This window comes from Bufo gargarizans, chromosome 1 (assembly GCF_014858855.1).
Source record: "Bufo gargarizans isolate SCDJY-AF-19 chromosome 1, ASM1485885v1, whole genome shotgun sequence".
Lineage (NCBI taxonomy): Eukaryota > Metazoa > Chordata > Amphibia > Anura > Bufonidae > Bufo > Bufo gargarizans.
The window spans coordinates 676,566,038-676,588,870 of NC_058080.1; the positions used below are offsets into that span (position 1 = coordinate 676,566,038).

At 46.7% G+C, this 22,833-nt stretch overlaps 1 protein-coding gene and 1 non-coding gene across 3 annotated transcripts in view; both read right to left on the bottom strand.

Annotated features, from left to right (window-relative positions):
* Positions 1 to 22,833, bottom strand: part of SREK1 (splicing regulatory glutamic acid and lysine rich protein 1) — a 77,309-nt gene that overhangs the window by 33,829 nt on the left and 20,647 nt on the right. For both annotated transcript variants that reach the window (XM_044276138.1, XM_044276137.1), the window contains exons 3-5: positions 12,099 to 12,226; positions 9,974 to 10,006; positions 7,966 to 8,172 (exon numbers count right to left, since the gene is read on the bottom strand). In XM_044276138.1, coding sequence (XP_044132073.1) covers positions 7,966 to 8,172; positions 9,974 to 10,006; positions 12,099 to 12,226 — 368 coding nt within the window. The remainder of the gene's footprint in view (positions 1 to 7,965; positions 8,173 to 9,973; positions 10,007 to 12,098; positions 12,227 to 22,833) is intronic.
* Positions 6,129 to 6,201, bottom strand: TRNAT-UGU. Its single transcript has one exon. It is a non-coding gene; the product is annotated as a tRNA-Thr (tRNA).

A 22,833-nucleotide genomic window follows, 5' to 3' on the forward strand; every position in this document is an offset into this window, starting at 1 on the left:
AGACGTTGACCGACAGCTAGCTCACCTGGTCCAATCTGACAAAGGCTACTGTACAACGAGCTGCTGAAAAAATTACTGCTGGCAGTGGCTATGACAGAAAGGTGTCAGAACACACAATGAACCACAGCGTTCCACACATAGGAATCCCAATGGAAGAAATCTGCCTGGTCTGAAAAATTCCTTTTCTATTTTTATTTTTTACATGTTGATAGCCGGATGCAAGTGCATATATATTATTTTTTACTATTTTACTTTTATGAAGCAATTTGGATTTTCTTGTTGTGAGGCATCCAGCAGGTTTATAAAAACTTAAACATGACTTACTGACTGCAAAATAATAAGATGACAAGATGGGCGGTTTCGGTGGCATATTTATCATATTTTATACGCGGATTGCAGCACAAACGATAAAACTGTTAACTATTTTATGCAATGATCCCTGGCCTAAATACTTGATCTTTTTTGGAGGTTTTATTATGGTTTTTGAATTGTTCTGGAAAAAAGTGACAACTGACCTGCAGAAAGAAAAGCAAATGGTCACATGACCTTGGCAAATTGTGAAAAAAAAAAAACACAGGAGACAGCAGCAAGAAGGCAGAGGAGTGTGCATACAGTACATGTATGGGGTCTATACTAACATAGGGGTCTGGGTCTAAATGTATTTAGGGGGTCTTCCCGTTTTTAGTGGGTCTGGTCTATATGCGTTTAGCAGAGTTTTTCTGGGGACTAGGATAGCTTAGGGGATCTGGGGTCTGATTTTATTTAGAAGGTCTACCTTAGGTCTGTATCTAAGGAGTTCGGGTGTGAAATTATTTAGGGAGCTGGTTTAGGAGGTCTGTATTTAAAGGGATTCTGTCACCTCTCATAACACAAATTCAGATTTTAAACCAGTCATGCTCCACAGATTACCTTGAATCGGCTTTGCTGTTCTATACTGTAATCCGTCCAGTAGTTTTGCTGAAAAACGACTTTTATAGTTATGCTAATTAATCCTGAAGGTGCCCAGAGGGGCGTTATGTTCCACTTTGTGTGCCCAGTAACTCCCCCCTGCAGTGCCCAAAACGCCTTCCTCCTGAATCCCTAACCGCCCACAGCGTCTCATCCCTCTCCTCCCCCTCCCTGACGGCCGAGCGAAGTCTCGCGCAGACGCAGTACCCACTGAGGGCTGCGCCAGTGTGATTTGCTGGAGACTGAGGGCAGGTGCTTCATCGTCGTCACTGGGCATGCGCCGAGCCCAGTGACGTCCGATGCTCGCTCTTCCCTCAGTCTCCAGCAAATCGCACTGGCGCAGCCCTCAGTGGGTACTGCGTCTGCGCGAGACTTCGCTTTGCCGTCAGGGAGGGGGAGGAGAGGGATGACGCTGTGGGCGGTTTAGGGATTCAGGAGGAAGGCGTTTTGGGCACTGCAGGGGGGCGTTACTGGGCACACAAAGTGGAACATACAGCCCGTCTGGGCACCTTCAGGATTAATTAGCATAATTATAAAAGTCGTTTTTCAGCAAAACTACTGGACGGATTACAGTATAGAACAGCAAAGCCGATTCAAGGTAATCTGTGGAGCATGACTGGTTTAAAAATGAGATTTTTGTATAACTTACCAGTAAAATCTCTTTCTCGCTCTTTCCTTGGGGGACACAGAAGACCTTGGGTATAGCTCATCTCCCTAGGAGGCGTGACACTAAGTGAAAACTGTTAAGCCCCTCCTCCATCAGCTATACCCTCAGCCTGGAGAGAGAGACTGCCAGTTGCGTGTCCAAGTAGTGAGAAAAGGCAAAGTCCAACAAGTGGAAACAACAAGCCAACTACCCAACGGGTAAACAAAACTCGGAAACCGTGCAGAAAAAAAACAATGAATGGGTGGGTGCTGTGTCCCCCAAGGAAAGAGCGAGAAGGAGATTTTACTGGTAAGTTATACAAAAATCTCGTTTTCTCGCCCAATTTCCTTGGGGGACACAGAAGACCTTGGGACGTTCAAAAGCAGTCCAAGAGGGGAGGGACCACAGCACCAAGGCGAAGCACCTGAAGGCAGCAAGGAAATGCCACCTGCAAAAACCAGGCGGCCCAAGGCAGCAGCCGCCGCCGAAGCCAGAGTACGCACCCAGGAAAACCTGGTAAAGAGTGCAAGGAAGACCGTGGCCACCCTGCACAATGACATGGCTGAAGCCCAATGCCTCCGGCCCCGGAGGCACCAACCGCTCTGGAGAAATGAACGGTGACACCAAAAAAACAGAGCCCTGCCCTTGAGCAGTAACCACAGCAATAGCCATGTGGTTAAAGCGGAGGAAAGCACCCAGGAGCCGTGAACCTTGGCGCGGACCTCCTGGAAACAAGAGACCGAGCGTCGACAAGAGTCGGAGATGTCCAAGCAAAAAACTGCAGACACTTCAAGTAACAGAGTCCCAGTCGCAGGTCCAGGCCAGACTGGAGAAGACCGAATCACGGGAAGAGAAAGGCAGAATTGGGTGAATGCCCAGCTTCCTAAAGAACCCCAGGGAAGACCCTAAGTCAGACAACAGAACCTGGACGAAGCACGGCCGGGAGCGAACACTAGTGTGCTCGCTGGACTCGTCTGGGCAGACGGGAGGAAATCCAATGCGAGTAAGCGCAAATCAGTGACACGCCAAAACGGTTGGGAAAACTGGTCCCGTCGGCCCCCCCGAGCAACGCCGTCCCGAATCCACGCGGAGTGGGGGAGCAGATGGACAAACGGAAGGAACCGAAAGGGACCCGGCCAGTTTCCAACAGACTCCAGGACAAGTCAGGCTAAAGTCCTTGTCGTTGTAGCCACCACAGTAAGGTGTTCTACAGACCCGAAGTGGGGGCTTGAAGGGTAATCTTGACAGAAGAAAGTAGGCCCGCCAGGTTACCGAGAAGGTAAAGTCCAAGCAGGACCAGCGCCCAGAATGGTAAAAGTAATCTGCACCCAGCGGGAGGACAGAATGCGGCAAACCCGGTAATAGGCACACAGCTAGTACAGCCAGTGTGAACAATGGAGACAGTACGAGGTCATAAGGAACACCGGGACCATCCATATGAACAACCATGGTCTCCCCAGGGGGGAGGGCAGTGAAGGAACAGCCCCTGAAGCCTGGCCGGGGCAGAAGCCACATCGGAGTAAAACTGACCCAGGAGAAGCCAAAACAGAGCCGTTGAGAGAAAAATAGCCGAGAAGACGGATGACACCCTCCAACCGCAAGGAGGAGTGGGCAACAGGGAAGCCACAGGACCGCTCAAAAGCAGAACTCCGCTACTCCGAGATGTCCGGCTCACCAATTCGCAGAAGGCGAATACCCTAACGAATCGAAAGTGGAGGTCCCTGAGACCTCGGTAATCGAGCAACCAAGAGAAGTTGGGCGACCTGCTCGAAAAGAGCGGCTAGAACCTGGTAGCAAAACAAACTGAAGCACGGAGGGTGCCAACAGGAAGGACTCAAACCAAAACGCATCCAAGAGGAGGAATGGCAACAGGCGAGGGAACCGTAATCCGGCCAGAGCCAACGTAGACTGCGAGGGACGCTGGAGACAGCACTCTCGACAATGTGACCGCTTGCGCTGGGAAGCAATGCCACAGGGTAACTAATGGGTACGCATCCAGGAACCACAAACACTCCCCAGGCGGAAGGGCCAACGAATATGGTGGATACCGTCACAACGGAAACACCAAATATACCCTCCGAACAGAGAATGGATACCACCCAGCTCGCTGCAGTAGAGAACAATAGAGCCCGTCCAGGCCAGGTGAACAGAAAGATCTCCTCAGAGAAGAGTGCCAGGCCGGCGGCAATCACCGTATCCCAAGAGAAAAACGGCAAGTCGCAGGAAGAATGGAGGCATACGTACAAGCAGCCCCATAAGCAGTGAGAAAGCCAACCCACCTACGGAAGGAGAAGGCATACACGGCCCAACAACGCACAGAGTGCACAAGAGCGTCCGCCCACTGCGAAATAGTCATACAGCAAGGAGGGCCAGCCACAGAGCCCCACAGAAACCACAGTGCAACCGGAAGGGGGGACATACACAAGACTAGTATGGCATGCGACGGAGCACAAGCAGTCCGCCCAGAAGAGAGGGCAATGTACTTGGCAAACAGTGCGGGCAGCAAGCGTGCAAAGCCCGCCCCACAAGGGGGTGATGCCCAAGACCAGCACCTACTTCAGAGAAGGAAGACATACCATATTCCGCCCAGAAGAGGGCCATGCACATGGCCACACCGCATCCAGCAGGACGTCCACCTAGTGAAAAGGGGACATGCACAGGGTAATCCTAGCATTAAGTGAGTGTGCAATAATCCACCAAACACCGAATTTTGTGAGAGTACAACTACTTCGCCAATGAATGGGGACAAGTACAAGTCCAGCACAGCACATACAAGGACAGTTGCGAGTCCTGTGAGCGTACAAAAAGTCCACCCATGGAATGAGGAGTGGTCACGCACAAGGCCAGCACCGTATCCAATGGGAGTGCAAGCATTCCACCCATCTTAGAGGCCAGCAACGTATCTGGTGAGAGTGCAGTATGCTGCCCAGAAGGGGGAGCCATGCCCATGGCCAGTATTGCAACCAGGGAGAATGCGAGCACCCCGCCATGGATGGGGGTCAGGCACCTGGCCAGCAGCACACTGGCGAGAGAACAAACACAGTCAGTGAGAGTGTGTGTATGTTGCCTGAGGAAAGGAGACATGTCCATGGCCGGCAGCGAATCCAGTAAGAGTGCCGTACACCGCCCACGGAAGGGGGAACATGTATATGGCCGGCAGTGGATTTAGTGAGTTGCAAGCATCCCACCATGGAAGGGGGTCCTGCACGCGGCCAGCAACTTATCAGCGAGAGAACGACCCCAGTCAGTGAGGGTGTATGCATGGCGCTTGAGGGAAGAAGGCATGCCCAAGGCCGGCAGCGAATCCAATGAGAATGCAGCATACCGCCTATGGAAGGGGGTTATGCACATGGCCGGCTGCCCAGCACCATAACCAATGAAGTGCAGTATTCCGCCTAGAGGAAGGGGGTCATGCACAAGACCGGCAGCGAATCCAGTGAGTGCAGCATTCCGCCTATGGAAGGGGGTCATGCACAAGACCGGCAGCGAATCCAGTGAGTGCAGCATTCCGCCTATGGAAGGGGGTCATGCACAAGACCGGCAGCGAATCCAGTGAGTGCAGCATTCCGCCTATGGAAGGGGGTCATGCACAAGACCGGCAGCGAATCCAGTGAGTGCAGCATTCCGCCTATGGAAGGGGGTCATGCACATGGCCGGTATCAAATCCAGTGAGAGCAGCGTTTCGCCTATGGAAAGGAATCACGCACATGGCCGGCAGTGAATCCAGTGAAAATGCAGCGGTCCCCTATGGGAGGGGGTCGTGCACCAGACCAACACCGTATCTGGTGAGAGTGCAGATTCCACCTATGGAAGGAGGACATGCACAAGACCGGCAACGAATCCAATGAGTGCAGCATTCCGCCTATGGAAGGGGGTTGTGCACATGGCCTGCAGCGAATCCAATGAGTGCAGCGTTCTCGTGCACATGGCCAACACCGTATTCGGTGAGAGTGCAGTATTCCACCTAAGCGGGGGGTCATGCACCAGGCAAGCCTACAGCCCGAGAGAGTGCAGTATCCCGCCTAGGAAGGGGTTGTCTGCACATGGCAGTTACCATAGCTGGAGGGTGACGAACTCTGCCAACCGAAAAAAAAAAAAGGAGAGCGCATGCACTTGGCCAGCGCTGTATCCCGGAGAGGGCAAAGAAGGGAAACATGCACCAGCCGGGGAGTGCGACACCATGCCGCTCATGGAAGGAGCACGCATACAGGCGGCGCTACTGAGATAAGGCTGCAGCGTCCTGCGCAGCGCACAAGAAATCCATTAGCTTAACCATGTTATGCATTTCTAAATAAAAAATAGCCTCACTGAGGCAGAAAGAAGTGCCACCATACAGGTGCCCAGCATAGAAGTAGAGGGGGGGGGGGGGGGCGCGCCAGCCATATAGGCCCATTGGGAGCCGAGCAAAACAAACTGAAGCACGGAGGCCGGTACCCGAAGGGTTAACAGCCAACCAACCTGGAAGGGAGGAGGAGGCGGCGCCGCGATCCCCTGGGGGCGGGGAAACTCCAGGCGGGAAGAATTCGCGCCCTGGAGGCCCCAGCGAGATCTGAACTCGCGACCCCTGGTTTACAAGAACAGTGCTCTAACCCCTGAGCTATGGAGCCCCCACCCCGCGGACCGGAAGTCAGGGGCCCGGGTGGAGCGCCGGAATGCGGCCCAGTAGGCCCGAAGCCTGGGCCAAAATTTGCGGCGCCCGGCCGGCCGGAAGTCGCCGACGGCCGGCCGGAATCGTTGGAGCATCGTGCTCAAGCCAAATGCCGGCCGCGGGAGTCTGCCCCGCAGGCCGGAACAGTCGGGGGCCGGGAAGGAAGTGCGGCCCAGCTCGGAGGTGCGGCCCAGCAGGCCGGGAAGAAGCGCCGGAGGTGCGGCCGCCCAAGCAGCACTGCCGTCAGGAAAAGGCCCCCGGTCCAGAGCAGCGCATCGGTGAGGGGATGGGGGGACCCTGAGACCGGGTGCCCGTGAGGATGCGAGCACAGCGTTCCCAGGAGGGACGCTGATAAGTGAAGGGAGGCGATGTGGCTGCCTATTCGCAGCATTCTGCTGCTAAAATGTCCCATGAGGGCCAGAAGGGAGGAGAGGGAGCGGGGAGTGGAATGTCGCCCCGCAGCACCCCAGGGGCCAGCCTAGGTCCAGCAGTGACCGAAGGGCCCAGAGGCCCAGTATGGGGGGTCAGGCACGCAGGAGACCAGGGTGGGGGGTGGGGGACGTAGGGCTGGAGAAGCCACTCTCTCACCATAGTCGTCTTCACCCTCGGTCCATTCCAGCAGGGTCGCCCCTTCAGCTACTGGCATCGTAGTGGCAGGACGCTGGGAGAGGGACTTGGCGTGCGGGCGACCCTTGCGCTGGCGGGATGTAGGGGAGCTGGGCTGCCCTGATCCACCTTGTCTTCTGTGGGGGAGGCAGCAGTGCGGGTGACCGGCACTGGCGCAGCTCAACCCCGGGAGAAACAGAGAGGTCTAGTGCGTCTCTGTTGTCCCTGATGATCTGGAACAAAAAGAAAAGAAAAAAGTAAAAATCTAAATTTAAACAAGGAGAAAACAGCCCTGCAGTAGCAGGGAGTGTCTTGCCTCCTTGGACACTAAGCAAAAACTGGCAGTCTCTCTCTCCAGGCTGAAGGTATAGCTGATGGAGGAGGGGCTTAACAGTTTTCACTTAGTGTCACGCCTCCTAGGGAGATGAGCTATACCCAAGGTCTTCTGTGTCCCCCAAGGAAATTGGGCGAGAAATCTGAATTTGTGTTATGAGAGGTGACAGAATCCCTTTAGGGTTCTGGGGTAAGAATTTATTTAGTCTGGTTTGGGAGGTTTGTATTTACTTTGGAGGTCTGTTTCGGGGGTCAATATTTGTTATGGAGGGTCTGAGCTGGGGTAAGTAATAATTCAGGGGGATTTGGGTATGTACTTGTTTTGGGAGAGGTCTATATATTCTCTGCCTGGGGGTCTGAATGTATTTCTGTAATTATAAAGACTAGAATTGGCTGCAGAAGCAAGGGACTAAAGATGTCTTGGCAGAAAACGTTGGCATCAGGAGACATCGTCATGGTGGTCTGGGCCAGATGGACAAGAAATAAAAAAGACAAGACATCTGTGACTCAACTACATTTACAGAGGAGCTATCCACTATCCTGAAATGTCTGCTAGAGCAAATCATTGTATCCCACAAAATGTATCTGTGTACCCAAGGGCTAATTGACAACAGGGAGTTACCATTCCCCTTGTCAACAGTCCCTACATTATCTGATAGGGTCAGTAAAGACCAGGAAACAGGTGGTTGAAATGGAGAGAGGCCTACGTTTTGGAAGCAGCAAAGAGCCCGTAGTTTATTTAACCTGCAATCGGTACTGGAATACAAATGCAAAAACTCATTACCTGGGAATTTAGGTTTCCAACATAAATCGTTCTTCTGATTTCATCAACCTTTGTGGGGTCAACATTTCCAGTTAGGGGTGGTTGTTGGAGGTCAGCAAGTGAAGTTATAGCAGGCGATAGAGCTGGAAGAATTTGTCCAAGAGCTGGGAGGACTGGTTCCAGTGGTGTTGGTAAGGTTGCAGCCAATGTGGTAAATGGGACACTGAGCTACAAGTAAAATAAAAAAAGTCAGATTATTATTTCCTTCTCTAATTGATGAAACATACACAATGGGGGAGATTTATCAAAAAGCAGTGTAAAGGAAACACAGGCACAAAGTGACCAATCAGATTTTAACTTTCATTCTTCAGAGCTTCTCTGGAAAACAAAGGATGGAATCTGATCGGTTCCCATGGGGAGCTGAGCCAGTTTCCCTTTACACCACTTCTGAGAAATCTCCTCCAATGTGTAATTCATGCCTGCTACATCCCATCCTCAGGGGATTACAGGTAGAGGGAAGATGATAACTATAGCAAGTTGTTAACAGATTACCCGTCAGAAAAGGCAAAATATGTCCTAATGCCATAAATGAGGGGGTGTCCTTTCTGCTGCAGCTCTCTTCCTATAACTGACACAGCTTCTAACAGAACCTGTGGATGGTGGCAGTTGAAAATTTAAACTAAGCACGTTAGACCAGCTCAGTGAGATGGACCAAAAGTAAGGAAAAGAACAAACACTAGGTGGCGCTATACAAATACATTTTATCGAATAGCTAGCTAACTGGATATAATACATTTTTAATTACATGCTATTACAAAAGTATTCAAATCCCGGTTTGAGAAATGTAGAATGTGCTTTGTGACACAGCCCCTTTAAAAGAAAGCAGTAGGTATGTGTTGCCAAAAACAGATCAGTTGAACACCTAATAAAAAAAGTTTAAAGAGGACCTGTCACCTCTCCTGACATGAATAATAATTCTGCAGCATATTTTCATATATCTATGTTGTGCTATTTCTCTATCATTTCTAACAGAAGTTAATAAATAAATTGCCAACTGGGTATTGCAAGTGGGGGTGGTGTCCCTGCAGTCTAAAACAGCCAGCACAGATTAATAGAGGAATAGCACAATAGAGACTCATAACCGTCAAAGATGCTCAAGATCTGTTATTTCATGTGGAATACAATTATACACTATAACCGACATGTCAGGAGTGGTGCCAGGTCCTCTTTAAAGGCTGTGTACACCTTCGGCAGAAATTTTTGTTTATGATTGCATTTTACTCATTTTTGGCTAAAAAATCTTATTTTCTATTGGCCTTTATTAAAAATACTGAGCTGTTCTGTCAAAAAGGTTAACTGTTTTTCTAGCTGTGTGCCGGCCATCTAATAAACTTCTTTACCGCTAAACTACTAAGAGGTCATAAACACTTATTTAAGTCACATTCTTATCAGTACGATAAGGATTGAGCTTTAAGGAGTCCTGCTGTTCCTGGTCTCACGGAAAAGACAGAAAATCCACAGGCTGCTAGTGAGCATCTCAGCTCTGTACAAAAAAAGGATTCCATATTTTTTATAAAGATCAACTGAAAAAATAATTTTTAGCTCAAAATAAGTCCCCAAAGGTGTACATAGCCTTTAATAGCTTCTCAATAAAACCTAGCGATCAAGCTACAAAAATCACCAGTCAATATGTCTTCAGTAAACAGTCACCATTACAGACCACGTGCCAAGCTGCCCCTGCAACATGTGAGACATACATTTTCATAGCCCTATAACAGCATTTCTGAAGACTGGCAAAGCTGCAGTTGCAGACAATGAAGATATACGTCAATGTTGTGAAGGATCCTGGGATGATGCCACATGATTTTAAGTAATAAATGGAACTGTTGTCACCAACAGCTTTCCCCATTAAAATAACTATTGATCATGGGTTTCCGCAGCTGAACACGTGGTGATCAACAGGGTGGTTTGCTTTGAAGAAGTGGACAACCCCTTTAACACAAGTGCAGTTAGTTGCAGTTTAACTTACCAATGGTACTTCCACTTTCTCTCTTCGCAAAACCTAAAATCAGATAAATTATTAAGCTGGTGATATACAGAAAGCATATACTGAAAACCATGAAAGTAATAATTCATGCCTCAAAATTAACCTGAATGTCCATGAACGCTAGGAGCTTATAAGGAAATAGATTTGCCTTGTGCAAATTCCTCACTGCTTTGCAGTTCGGTCCGGTTTGGGGGAGTAAGGTGTGAGAAGAGATTTCAGAGTTGCTGATGAAATCCTCTAGTCCATGGGAAGTCATTCATACAGGGGTGACTTAAATTCTGTACACAAGAGAGCAAGATCTTGACTATAATGCTTCGACCAGGGCTGGAACGATTACTCGATTAAATCGAGTAATTCAACACAAAAAAATCCTCTATGCAAATTTTTTGTATCGAAGATTCGTATCTGTCATGTGAACACGGAGCGTGAGTAAAGCACTTGCTATTACTTACTGCTCCGTGGTCACCCGCCGGCCCACGCCAAGCTGCACTTTCTTCCGGAGACATAGTGCACGTAAGGGCAGAGAAGAAAATGGACAAGCTGTGTAGCGGCACCCCTACAGGAGAGGTAAGTATTTTATTTCACTGGTGCTGGGGAAATGGCTAGGAGGGGGAGCCTGATGACACAGGGGGATGATGAGTTTTTATAAAGAAAAACGTTCTTTAAATTAGTTTTTGGTTATTAGAGTACTCAATCGTTGGATTAATCGATAGAATAGACGATAGCTGCTGCCCTAGCTTCGGCCACACGGTCAGGTTTCCTGATGCAGTTTTGAAAGCCAAAATCAGGAGTGGATCATAAATGGAAAGAAAGTAGAAAGGACAGATAGGACTTTTTTTTTTATTCACTCCTGGTCTTGGCTTCCAAAAATGCATTAGGAAACTTGATCCTGTGGCTGTAGACTAGTTATGACATAGAATGATGCTTATACACATCTGTCTTCACAGTCATCAAATTTTGTGGGATTTCAAACATGCAGTGGATGCAAGATAATTAGAGAATGTTTCCGAACCAGAGGTACTCTGCAAAGGAGAGTGGAAAAACAAAAACAAAAGGAGCATCACTAAGGGCTCGTTCACACGGGCACCGTCCATTATTTTATCAGCTTTACTGATTGGCCTGACACAAGCTAAAAGAACTTGATTTTAAGCCTTCATCAGACGACTGGGGCCAATAAATATGTTTGCAAACAGAAACTGCAGAAAGACTAACCTGCCCCACATCTTGTCAGATGGAAAATAACGTAATTATTTTTTTCACCATACCCACCATCATTTTTGCAGATAAACAGTAACAGTGATACAGTAAAAGTGCATAGACATTTGCAGACATGTGCCATATGTAAAATCCATTCAGTTTTCCAGTATTCTTTGCAAAATGAAAGATGCTGTCTGCAGCATCCTTCATGCTGTCAAAAATACCAGAACTGACAGACCCAATTAAATTCAATGGGGTCTCTTTAGGTGGTGCCAGTATACGAAAGTGGATCTGTCGTGTCATGGCTTGTAGACAGTGGTGCTGGTGTGAACAGAGACTCAAGGGCGCTTTACAGGCGCCGAGAATGTGCCAGACAATCACTAGAGAGCGTTCACGGGAACATTCATTAGCGAATATCTGGCGGTGTAAAAGTGTTGCCGATTACTAGTAATAGATCATTTGTGTGGACACAAAATTAGTTGTTTGCTTGCAGCAGGTCGTGTCGCTCTGCTGCCGGCAAACAATGCGCCTATATGGGGGACAAATGATGGCATTAGGGATCGCTTGTCCCCACACTGTGGAGGAGATTGCTGCACTGACGAACTGGTGATTGTTGGGAAGGAACACTTCCTTCCTGACAATCGCCTGCTGTAACGTCCTGTCTGAGGAGACCTATAGGCTGCTTCACAGTAGCACTGGGAATCCAGTAACCGGGCATGACCTTGTACTGCAAGATTCCTACTGGCTATAAAGAGTTCCGTCAGGTTTCTGGCACAAACATGCAGTGGTTTTTGTCTGGCCGACAGCCAGTGTTTATGCTGGAACAGGCGAATGGAATACCAAATGCAATGGTGAACACAGCCTTAGAAAATCAACAGACCTTTGTGAAAAGTGTCCAAATTATACTTACAGATGCTAGTGGAGACGGAGTCGGTGTAGGAGTAGGTATAGGAAGCAGACCTGCACCAGGAAGCAGGCTGGACAATGTCGGAGCTGGTGCCAAGAGAGAAAGGGCCTTGGCTTCTTCAGGTATTTTACCTGCAAGGGTAACAATCTTAATGTTAGTGTCAAGAAGTATGTGGTTCTCTTAATATGTCTGATTTTAAACCACTACATAAAGCAAACAAAAAGGACTAGGATATTCTTAGTAAGAAAGAATAAAAATTCAAGGTATTTTCACCCCTCCTGTAATTACCCTGACCTACAGGGAAATAAAAATAAAAGTGAGGAAAACTTCAAACACTAAATCTCATCAAATGGAAGTTTACGTAGAAAACTGAATAGACAAGTATTTAACACTTTGAGCTATGGGTCACCTGTACTGGAAACTTAAGGTTCATGAACCAAACGATATCAAGCATGGAGCCATTTTCCAGGGCGCTGTTTTCACGCTGATCGAAAGTTGTGTTACACATGACAACCGTTCGTGTTGGCTGCATCACTAATAGCACACAGAACATCAGATACAGAAAAGAAGAACATTTTTTAAAGTTTAATCCCCAAAAAAATGCAAGTTACCAAATTTATTTAATATATATATAAAAAAAAATAAAAGCAAAAGAAATAATAGAGCAAACAGAACAAAAAAAATATAAACAGGGAGAATGAAATACAAGTCCTCATCAATGATTGGCTCCTCAGTAAGAGTATTATTGGGGGTTACTGGATTGCGAGGTAGTGTGGTAATAAGAGGTCTGTACAAATCAAAGAGGATGAATTTAGTGCTTATCGGTGTGATTATGATCGATTAGGAAACACCATGCAAGCCAACTAAAGAAGGGCACAGTCCTACCACACATGAATGTCCTGCAACAGAGACCAGATATCAACAGTGCTGGATTTTAGTTAATGTGTCACAAGTATCTTGTAATCACTGCATTCTCAATACCCCAAGGCTTGGAGATTGCTTCAGAATTATTGTAGGACTACAGCATAGTGTTTTAGCCAGAAAAAAAGCATGGAATATGTAACATTAGGCACAAACACCATATGGATAATATACATTTCTAAGCAGTGGACAACAATGGTTGAACAGAAAATCTAATCCCACAAATAGTTCACATCAATTATCATATGATGCATACTCAAAAACCCAAGGAGCATAACCTATTCCTGACACGTCACCCCTCCCTTCCTGTGTGTGTGCTTTAATTCTCTCTTAAAGGGGTTGTCTCACTTCAGTAAGTGGCATTTATCAAGTAGAAAAAGTTAATACAAGCCACTTACTAATGTATTGTTATTATTCATATTGCTTCCTTTGCTGGCTGGATTCATTTTTCCATCACATTATACACTGCTCGTTTCCATGGTTACAATCCATCAGTGGTGGCCGTGCTTGCATACTATAGGAAAAAGCACTAGCCTTTGTGCGCTCCCACTGTCCCGGCCACCAGAGAGGCTAACTCTTTCTCCTATAGCAGTGATGGCTAACCTTGGCATTCCAGCTGTGGTGAAACTACGACTCCCAGCATGCTCCATTTATTTCTACAGAGTCCTGAGAGCAGCCAAGCAAGGGGGGCATCTTGGGAATTGTAGTTTTACCACAGCTGGAGTGCCAAGGTTAGCCATCACTGCCCTATAGTGTGCAACCACGACCACCACTGATGGATTGCAATGTGGTCTGTAACCATGGAAACAAGCAGTCTATAATGCGATGGAAAAATGAATCCAGCCAGCAAAGGAAGCAATATGTACAATCACAATACATTAGTAAGTGGCTTGTATAAACTTTCGCTACATGATAAAGGCCACTTACTGAAGTGAGACAAACCCTTTAAGATCGGTCACCATAAAACGCTGTGCAATCTGCAGGCAGCATGTCTTAGAGCAGGAGGAGCTGAGCAGACTGATAAGTAGTTTTTGTGAAAAAAAGCTTGCCTTTTATACATTTAATGGGGTTTTCCAAGATTTTCATATTGATAGCCTACCCTTAGGATAGGCCATCAATGTGTGATCATGGGGGTTTGATGACCGGCAACTCCATTGATCACCTGTTTAGAGGCTGGTGTGCTCTGGTGAGTGCTGCAGTTCCTTCCTCTTCCATTGGATAGCGGCTGGTACTGCAGCTCAGCTCCATACACTTGAATGAGGATAGCGCAGGCCATCAATATGAAAATCTTGGGGTGGGGGGGGAACAAACTTAAAGCTAAGCTAGTTCTGACTTCAGTTGTACATGGGGAAATCAATTGATTGCATTCCCTTTGTAAATGTGTACACAGAGATAGCTGTCAGTCACTGATAGCTGTACAGGGGACGGTCTTAAAAGTCCAGATTTTTTTTTTTTTATGTTTTACAGAATCAACAAAACTATATATCAATCTGCTCAGCTCCTCCTCCTCTCATGGTGACAGGTCCGCTTTAAAAGGGATTCTCAAGTCTTACAAACTATGAAAGGGCATCAAAATCTGACTGGCATGGGTCCTATACCTCGCAGATCAGCTTTCTGCAGTACCCAGAACTACACAGTGGATAGAGCTGGTTACTGCGGTGCTGCTCCCATTCACTACAATGGGATCAGTGCAGAGCAGTAAATAGATCTGCCCACTACAGAATGAATGGAGCTGTGTAGATCCAGCGCTGGAGCTACTGCAGAACAGCTAAAAATTGATGGCCTATCCTGTGTATAAGCCATCAATATAAAAAGTCTGGAAAGCCTTTTTAAAGGGCTACCTTAGAATTGTTCAGTATCTCGGACCCTTGCCGAAGTCCTTTATGTGTTTTTATATTTTTTTTTTTCCTAAACAAAGGCGGCACCTGAACCCGATATGCGCCGGCACAGGAAGGAGAAAATCCACTGTGTACTAAGTGAAGGCTGGATGGGCCGAAACGCGTCCATAACTGATGTATTTATGAAATAAATAGCATATGAATTGAAGACAACAAGCACTTGCTGGGATCTCCTTTATTACACACTGGTCCATCTGCTGAACAGGAAGATCCTAAAAGGGAGCCGCAGCACTGAGGAGCAATTCAAACTGTGTCTGCAGTGTGCTTTGGCTTCTACCTCCCAAGGATGCCACAGTACAGTCAGTACAATGGCATATGCCGCCTATAGACACCCATGTTCAAAAAGAGCAGCTGACAAATGATATCTTTGACATAGGGATCCAATGCTTCATTCTGGAGAAAAAGTACTTTTAACCCCTTAGTGACCACAAATATGCCTTTTTACTGACAAAGGCGGTTTAGGCTAGAACGCTGGCTTTAAACAATGATTATATGTACCCAACTATAACTTTTCCTGCAAAAAATAAGCCCTCATACAGGTACATTGGATGAAAAAACAAAATTGTTATAGCTCTTGAAAAGCGCTGAAAAAAAATTGCGTGGTCGCTAAGTTAATCCATATGCAAATAAACAGTTAGGGCTGTTTCACACGAGCGGATGCCGTGCGTGACATCCGCACCGTGAATGACAGCCAAGACCCGATGCAGACTGCAGAAGCACGGAGCATTAACATGATTGACAATGCTCCGTGCCTCTGCAGTCTGCATCGGGTCTTGGCTCTCATTCACGGAGCGGATGACACGCACGGCATCCGCTTGTGTGAAACAGCCCTTAACTGCTCTGAGTACAGGCCCAACCACTCTGTGCCATCTTGTTCCTCCCGCTTCCTCTGCTTTTTGATTGTTGGAGCCAGGCAAGATGAAAATGCAGGAATCTGGCCCTGTCAATCAAAAAAGGTGAGGAACGGGCTGCAAGAGGAAGCAGGAGGAAAAAAGGGTGCACAGAGTGACTTGGGCCCACCCTTGTAGGGCTCCAGATGGCGACCAAATCTGTCGCCAATGCGCCTTAAAATTTGCAGATGGCGACAAGACTTTTTAGTCTTGTCTCCATTTGCGACTGGACCGCTGAGCAACCTAGTATCAGTTAAACAACATGGCACGCGCCATGTTCTCTTCACTAGCACAGTGGAGAAGGAGGGAGTCCCTCCCCACTGTGAGGCGGCTGCCACTGCCACCAATGGGGAGAAAGCACGGAGGAGGACGGGAGGAGCTGTGGCCACTGCGCCACCAATAATTGTAAAACATTAATACAAGTATAGGCAGCGGTATCACAGACCCGGCCTCAATAACAGGGCATGCGATACGCAGCAATTAACCCCACATCTGAGGGGTTAATTGCCGTAGATCGCATGCCCTGGTATTGATGCCGGGTGCTGAGTCTGTGATACCGCTGCCTACACTTGTATAAATGAGAAGGTATTTTCAACATTCAGAGCAAGGAGGAGGAGACGCCAGTGTCTCTCCTTCTCCCCGACAGCAGCGCAGAGCTCAGAGACAGGGAGAAATAAAAACTCTGTGGATTTGAGCTGCTATTGGACAGCGCTGCTGTTAGGGAGAAGGAGAGACACTGGCGTCTCCTCCTCCTTGCTCTGAATGTTGAAAATACCAGGGGCCACAGCAGGCGAATAGAGCTGCGCCCAGGAATAATAGTAAGTGCACTTAGATCCCTGGGCGCCGCTCTATGTAGCCTGCTACTTAGTTCATATTCTTTGGACCCATGAAAGGTCCTCTTCAATTACATTCATTGGTGGTGCAGTGCGCGCCCCCCTTAGTATTAGCATCATTGAAGCCCTGGCTGCCATGGTAATCTCCCTGCTGCTGTGTGCACTATGCACAGGGCAGCAGGGAGAGTGTGAAGTCCTAGTCACCCCAATACAGCTCTATCGAGGTGAATAGGACAAGGGATGAAAAGATCCAGGTTATAGCCCCTAAGGGGGAAATGGTTATTAAAAAAAAAAAAAAAAAAAAAAAAAAAATACAAAAAAGTTTAAAATCGCCCGCTTTCCCAGTTTTACACATAAAATTTACAAACAATAAAAAATAAACATATAAAATATCGCCACATCAGAAAAAGTGTGAGCCATTAAAATATTAAAAAATATTTCCACTCTGGTGAAGGCTGTGAAATCAAAACTGAGCAATTTGCCATTTTTAGTCACCTTGTCCCCTAAAAGAGGTCACTGGATGTGAGAGGTATGTAGTGCTGTATTCTCCTATATGTAGTGCTGGCTCACTACTGTGACCTGAGTCTCATCTCCGTCAAGTCCTTTTTTAAATTATATGCATTTTAAATTTGACGACTAAACGATTTAATTTGGCTCTTCAATTTTTTTAGTTTAGGAGCCAATGGCTCCTGGTTATTTTTTTTTAGTTTAGTCTGGAGCACTGCCTTGGTGCACTTAACTGCTCATTTACATATATATTAAAAGTATTTTTTCTCCAGAATGAAGCAACGGATCACTAAGTGAAAGATATCATAACATGGTGTTGTGCCAGGTTTAATAATTCTAACTAGCACTGTGGCCCTTACATTCTGACTTTCCCCAAGTGATGGCATATCTTAGGCTACTTTCACACTTGCGTTTGGTGCAGATCAGTCATGGATCTTCACAGACGGATCCGCACCGATAATACAACCGCATGCATCCGTTCAGAACAGATCCGTTTGTATTATCTTTAGCATTGCCAAAACGGAACAGTCTTGAACACCATTGAAAGTCAATGGAGGACGGATCCGTTTTGCATTGTGTCAGTGAAAACGGATCCGTCCCCATTGACTTACATTGGTGTCAGGACGGATCCGTTTGCCTCCGCATCGTCAGGTGGAAACAGATCTCACAAACGTAAACCAAAAAGCCAGTGAGAAAGTAGCCTTAGCGATATGCCAGCAGATCTGGTCAAGGGACAACCCTTTAACTCTTATATGCTCCATAACAGGTATTAGGGCTACGTGGCCAAAATATGTAGATGCTTCACGCACAACCATTACCAATAGGTCCTATTTAGCAAGGCATGCAGTGTCCATGAACATTTCTATGATCGGCAGCTCAGCCATGAAGCAGTATGCCACACACTCACAAATGACGCTGTGCACTCCGGGTGTCAGGAAGAGGGCCGGCTGGGCTTTGACGTGCGTCCATGGTTTAACTCAAGTGTGGACTGGCCTTAGGGGAGAGATGGCACTGGTGTGGGGGGGCGAAGAGCCAATGGCACTCAGTGGGGGGGCTATGGGGAAGAGCCAATGGCACTGGGGTGGGGAAGAACCGATGGCACTGGGGTGGGGGAGGGGGGGAGCAAGAGCCGATGGCACTGGGTGGGGGGGAGCAAGAGCCAATGGCACTGGGGGGGAACTGATGCACTTGGGCTGATCGCACAGGGGGGAAGGAAGGGTGTTGGGGACTGATGTCAGGGGGTCGGATGAGTTTTCATAAAGGAAAACAGACAATTTATTTTTCCTTATTAGATTACTTGATTAATCGTAAAAATAATCTGTAGAATACTCGATTACTAAAATAATCGTTAGCTGCAGCCCTAAGCTCTATGGACTCAAATCTCTGCCAACTCTTCTGAATATCGCAGGCTGTGGCTACCTCAAAAAAGGAGGTCCTCATACGGGTGTGATGTTCTGAAGTCAAATATGTTTTTCTTCTGGAAAGGTCATCAGTATCCAATCGGTGCGGGGTCTGACACCTAGTACACCGTCGATTAGCTGTTTGAGAAGGCAGCAGCACTCCCGTGAGAACTGTGGCCTTCTTTCTGCTTTTCCTAGGCCAAGTGAAAACCCGCTCCTAGGACACTGGCCTAGGAGTAGCTCAGCCCCATTGAAGTGAATGGGGGTAAGCTGCAATACCAAGCACAGCCACTATAGAGTATACGGCGCTATGCTTGGTAGGCTGCGAGAAGGCCACGGCACACACAGGAGCGCCACATCCTACTCAAAACAGTAGATCGGCGGGGGTCCCAGGTGTCAGACCCCCATCCATCAGATACTGTTGACCTATCCAGAGGACAGGTCATCAGTAAAAAATAAATAAAATAAAAAATAAATAAAAAAAATCTTGGAAAACTCTTAAATACTGATGAGACATCACTGGATAGGTCATCAATATCAGATCAGTTGGAGTCTGACTTCCCGACACCCATGCTGACCATCTGTTAGAAGGGGCAGCGGTGTGGCCTCTTCCTTGCCTTCTGATGTCACATCCATTGGTGACATGGCCTTTGTGTAGCTCAGTCCCATTTAAGTGAATTGGTCTGAGCTGCAATACCAACTTGGTATACTATGAAAAAGCCACAGCACTCACCCAAGCCCCTAGTCCCCTTCCTGGATAAAGCCATATTTTACATACACACATCTATCTTTGCATTAAAAACAATATGTTGTTTGGATGAGGCAATAGTGGGATCTAACACTTCACAATGAGCGACACTAAAACTTCAACTTTATACAATAGACTTACCATAGAGGAAATGTCATACATAAAAAAAAAAAGAATAATTAACTATAAAGCCTTAAAGGGAGTCTTACCAAATATGACCATTACAGACCACTCAGATCAGGTTCTCTATTACTTTCCCCAGATTGCTATGGTACCTTTCATATTGCAGTCCATCGCCGATTTTCTCCAAAAAACACTTTTATACCATATGGTAATTAGGTTCTGAAGGTGCCCAGGGCCGGCATTCATGCGGCCGGTGCCCAGGCCCCTCTGCGCTTTGCTTACCAAACCCCTCCTCTCTCACCCCTCTGGCCCGCCCTTGTTTAATATGATTACTCCTCTCAGTCTGAAATCCCGTGCCTCCGCCGGCTGGATCGGGTTGCACAGGCTGGCGCATGCGCATTGAAAGTCCCTGTTCCTCTGCCCATAATGGGCAATGCAGTGCATATGTGCTGGGAATGTGTGGAGCAGCGAGGACACGGGATTTCAGACAGAGAGGAGGTGGTAATCAAATTAAATAAGGGCGGGCCAGAGGGGTGAGAGAGGAGGAGTTTGGTAAGCAAAGCACCGAGGGGCCTCAGCACCGGCCGCATGAACGCTGCCCCTGGGCACCTTCAGAACCTAATTACCATATGGTATAAAAGTGTTTTTGGGAGCAAAATCGGCGATGGACTGCAATATGAAAGGTACCAGAGCAATCTGGGGAAAGTAATGGAGAACCTGATCTAGGTGTTCTGTAATGGTCATATTTGGTGAAAAGACTCCCTTTAAAGGGGTTGTTCAACCTCAGAAAATATTTTTACAAACTACATACAGTATTAGGGCTCAAGCACACGAACGTATTTTCTTTCCGTGTCCGTTCTGTGTTTTTGCAGACCGTATGTCTGTTCTGCAAAAAAATTAAAATAAATAGAACATGTCCTATTATCGTCCACATAACGGACAAGGAGAGGACTGTTCTATTAGGGGCCAGCTGTTCCGTTGCGCAAAATACAGAATGCACACAGACGTCATCCGTATTTTTTTGCGGATTTGTGTTTTGCAGGCCACAAAAACATACGGACATGTGCATGAGCCCTAACCATGTAAAATAGCAAAAGGAGTAATACTCACTTACCATTCTCCTGACGATCCTTGGTTACCTGCCTGTTTCTGTTCACCCGACTCCAGTGATGTCATGTCAACACAGTATGTGACCGCTGCACACTGAGCTGACCTCAGTAGTGTTCACACGTCACTGCTACAGCTAGTGATTGGCTGCAGCGGTCATGTGATATCAAGCCATGTCATCGCTGAAGTCTGGTAAACGGAGACCAGCAGAGGAGCAGGGATGCTTCAGAGCGGCAGAAGAACGGCATTACAAATATTACCATTACCCTTGTGATAAATTCCCCCCATACTGACTAATTCAATATGATGAAAGCCAAGCTTTAGAGCAGTTACCAAAAATATTCCTATATCCCTGGATATAAGAGAAAGTGGGGATGTAACTAGTTTATCCCAAAATCCATGACAGACATGGCAATCATAGTGACTTGTGTACATTTTTATATATATATATATATATATATATATATATATATATATATATATACACATACATATACACACACAGAATAATAATAGGAAGACAAATTTCAATAAGCAAATCAACAACTATAGGAGATAACCACATGCACCAAAACAAACCTACTACAGGAAAGAATTTACTATTCACAGAGTAATCTAGCATTAATACATAATAGTTGTTCTAAGAACGATAGAGGGACAACTTATACAGTAAAAAAATAAAATGTATATATGTAAAATGTAAAACTGTAAGTAAATCATTTCCACACAATCAACAAATGATCGTGCGGTACAATAGCAGCAACTGGTAGAACAAGGCAGAATGAACAAAAAAAATAAAAAATACCGCTATCATGGAGAAGCAGGATTTATCAATACCAACCCTGATAATGATTTATGGCAACAAAAAAATTAATCAGACAAGACATCGCCTAGTTTACATAAAGGAGGAGTGGTAAAAGAAGCAAAGAAAATAAAAAGAGGCAGGAAAGGATAAAACAAAAAAAAAACACAAGAAAAAAACAAAAAAAAAAAACACAAGAGACAGGGCGTCCATCTTCGGTGGTCAGACTTCAAGGTCATCCTCACATGGTTTTCCCTTGACGGCTGGTTTAGTGGCATGGCATACAGTGCCTTACTCAGGCATGTGTAACAGATCTGCCTTGGCCAGGCTAGTCATCTAATAATGCACATATAATCACACAAAAGAGAAAAAAAAAGAAAAGGAAAAAAAAAAAAAAGAAAAAAAAAACATACAAAACCAAATAGTTAAAATCCGTCTGCTTTGAAACATGGACACAAAAGAAAATGAATGCTCTGAATGTTGCTCAGGTTATATAGATCCCTATAACAATGCCCATTTACACTGGTGAAATATGTAGACATGGATGCATGGCTTCACTTACACATTAGATTGAGAAATATGATATAATGGCAAGCAGCGAGAGCTAATAATGACAGGTAAATGCTATATGTTGCAATCATAAGTACTTAAAGGGGTATTCGCATCTCGGACAATGGGGGCATATCGCTAGGACATGCCCCCATTGTCTGATAGGTGCGGGGCCCACCTCTGGGACCTACATAAGAACGGAGCGGAGAAAGTGGTGGCTGGAGGACCCCGGGTTTCCCAGCAAGCACTCCCCCCCATAGTAGTGAATAGAAGCAAACCGCACTTGCGCAGCCACTGCTCCCATTTATTTCTATGGGGCAGACCATTTTCGGCGGTCCCCATAGAAATTAATGGAGGGGGGCTTGACCATGCACAGTGTGCCCTCCACAATTTTCAGGACTCCGTTCTTGGTGTAGGTGCTGGGACCCGCACCTATCAGATAATAGGGGCATATTCTAGCTATATGCCCCCATTGTCTGAGAAGGGAAAAGCCCCTTTAAAGGGGTTGCGCCACTAATAACACTTATCAATTATACACAGGATCGGGGACAAGTGTTTGAGGGTCAGATAGCTGGGACCACAGGGATCATGAGAATTGGGGTCCGCAAGTGCCGCCGAACTTCCCCATGAGAATGGAGCAATGTGCATGCACCACTCCATTCATTTCTAGGGGACTGTACTCGACAGACCCATAGAAGTGACTGGAGCAGTGGACATCCTCATGGGGCCGTTTGGTGGCACTTGCAGACCGGATCCCAGTGATCAAACACTTACCTCATCTCCGGTGGACAGGGAAATCGTGTTATTGGTGGCACAACCCCTTTAATATAGTTAACAGCGGATATACTTATAAAACACACGGGGAGACTGTAGGGGTATCCTGGCTCTCTGCACAGGCATCAAGCATCCTACATTTGTGGCCATTACTGTCTCAGGAAGGAACGTGTCCTGCACATACGT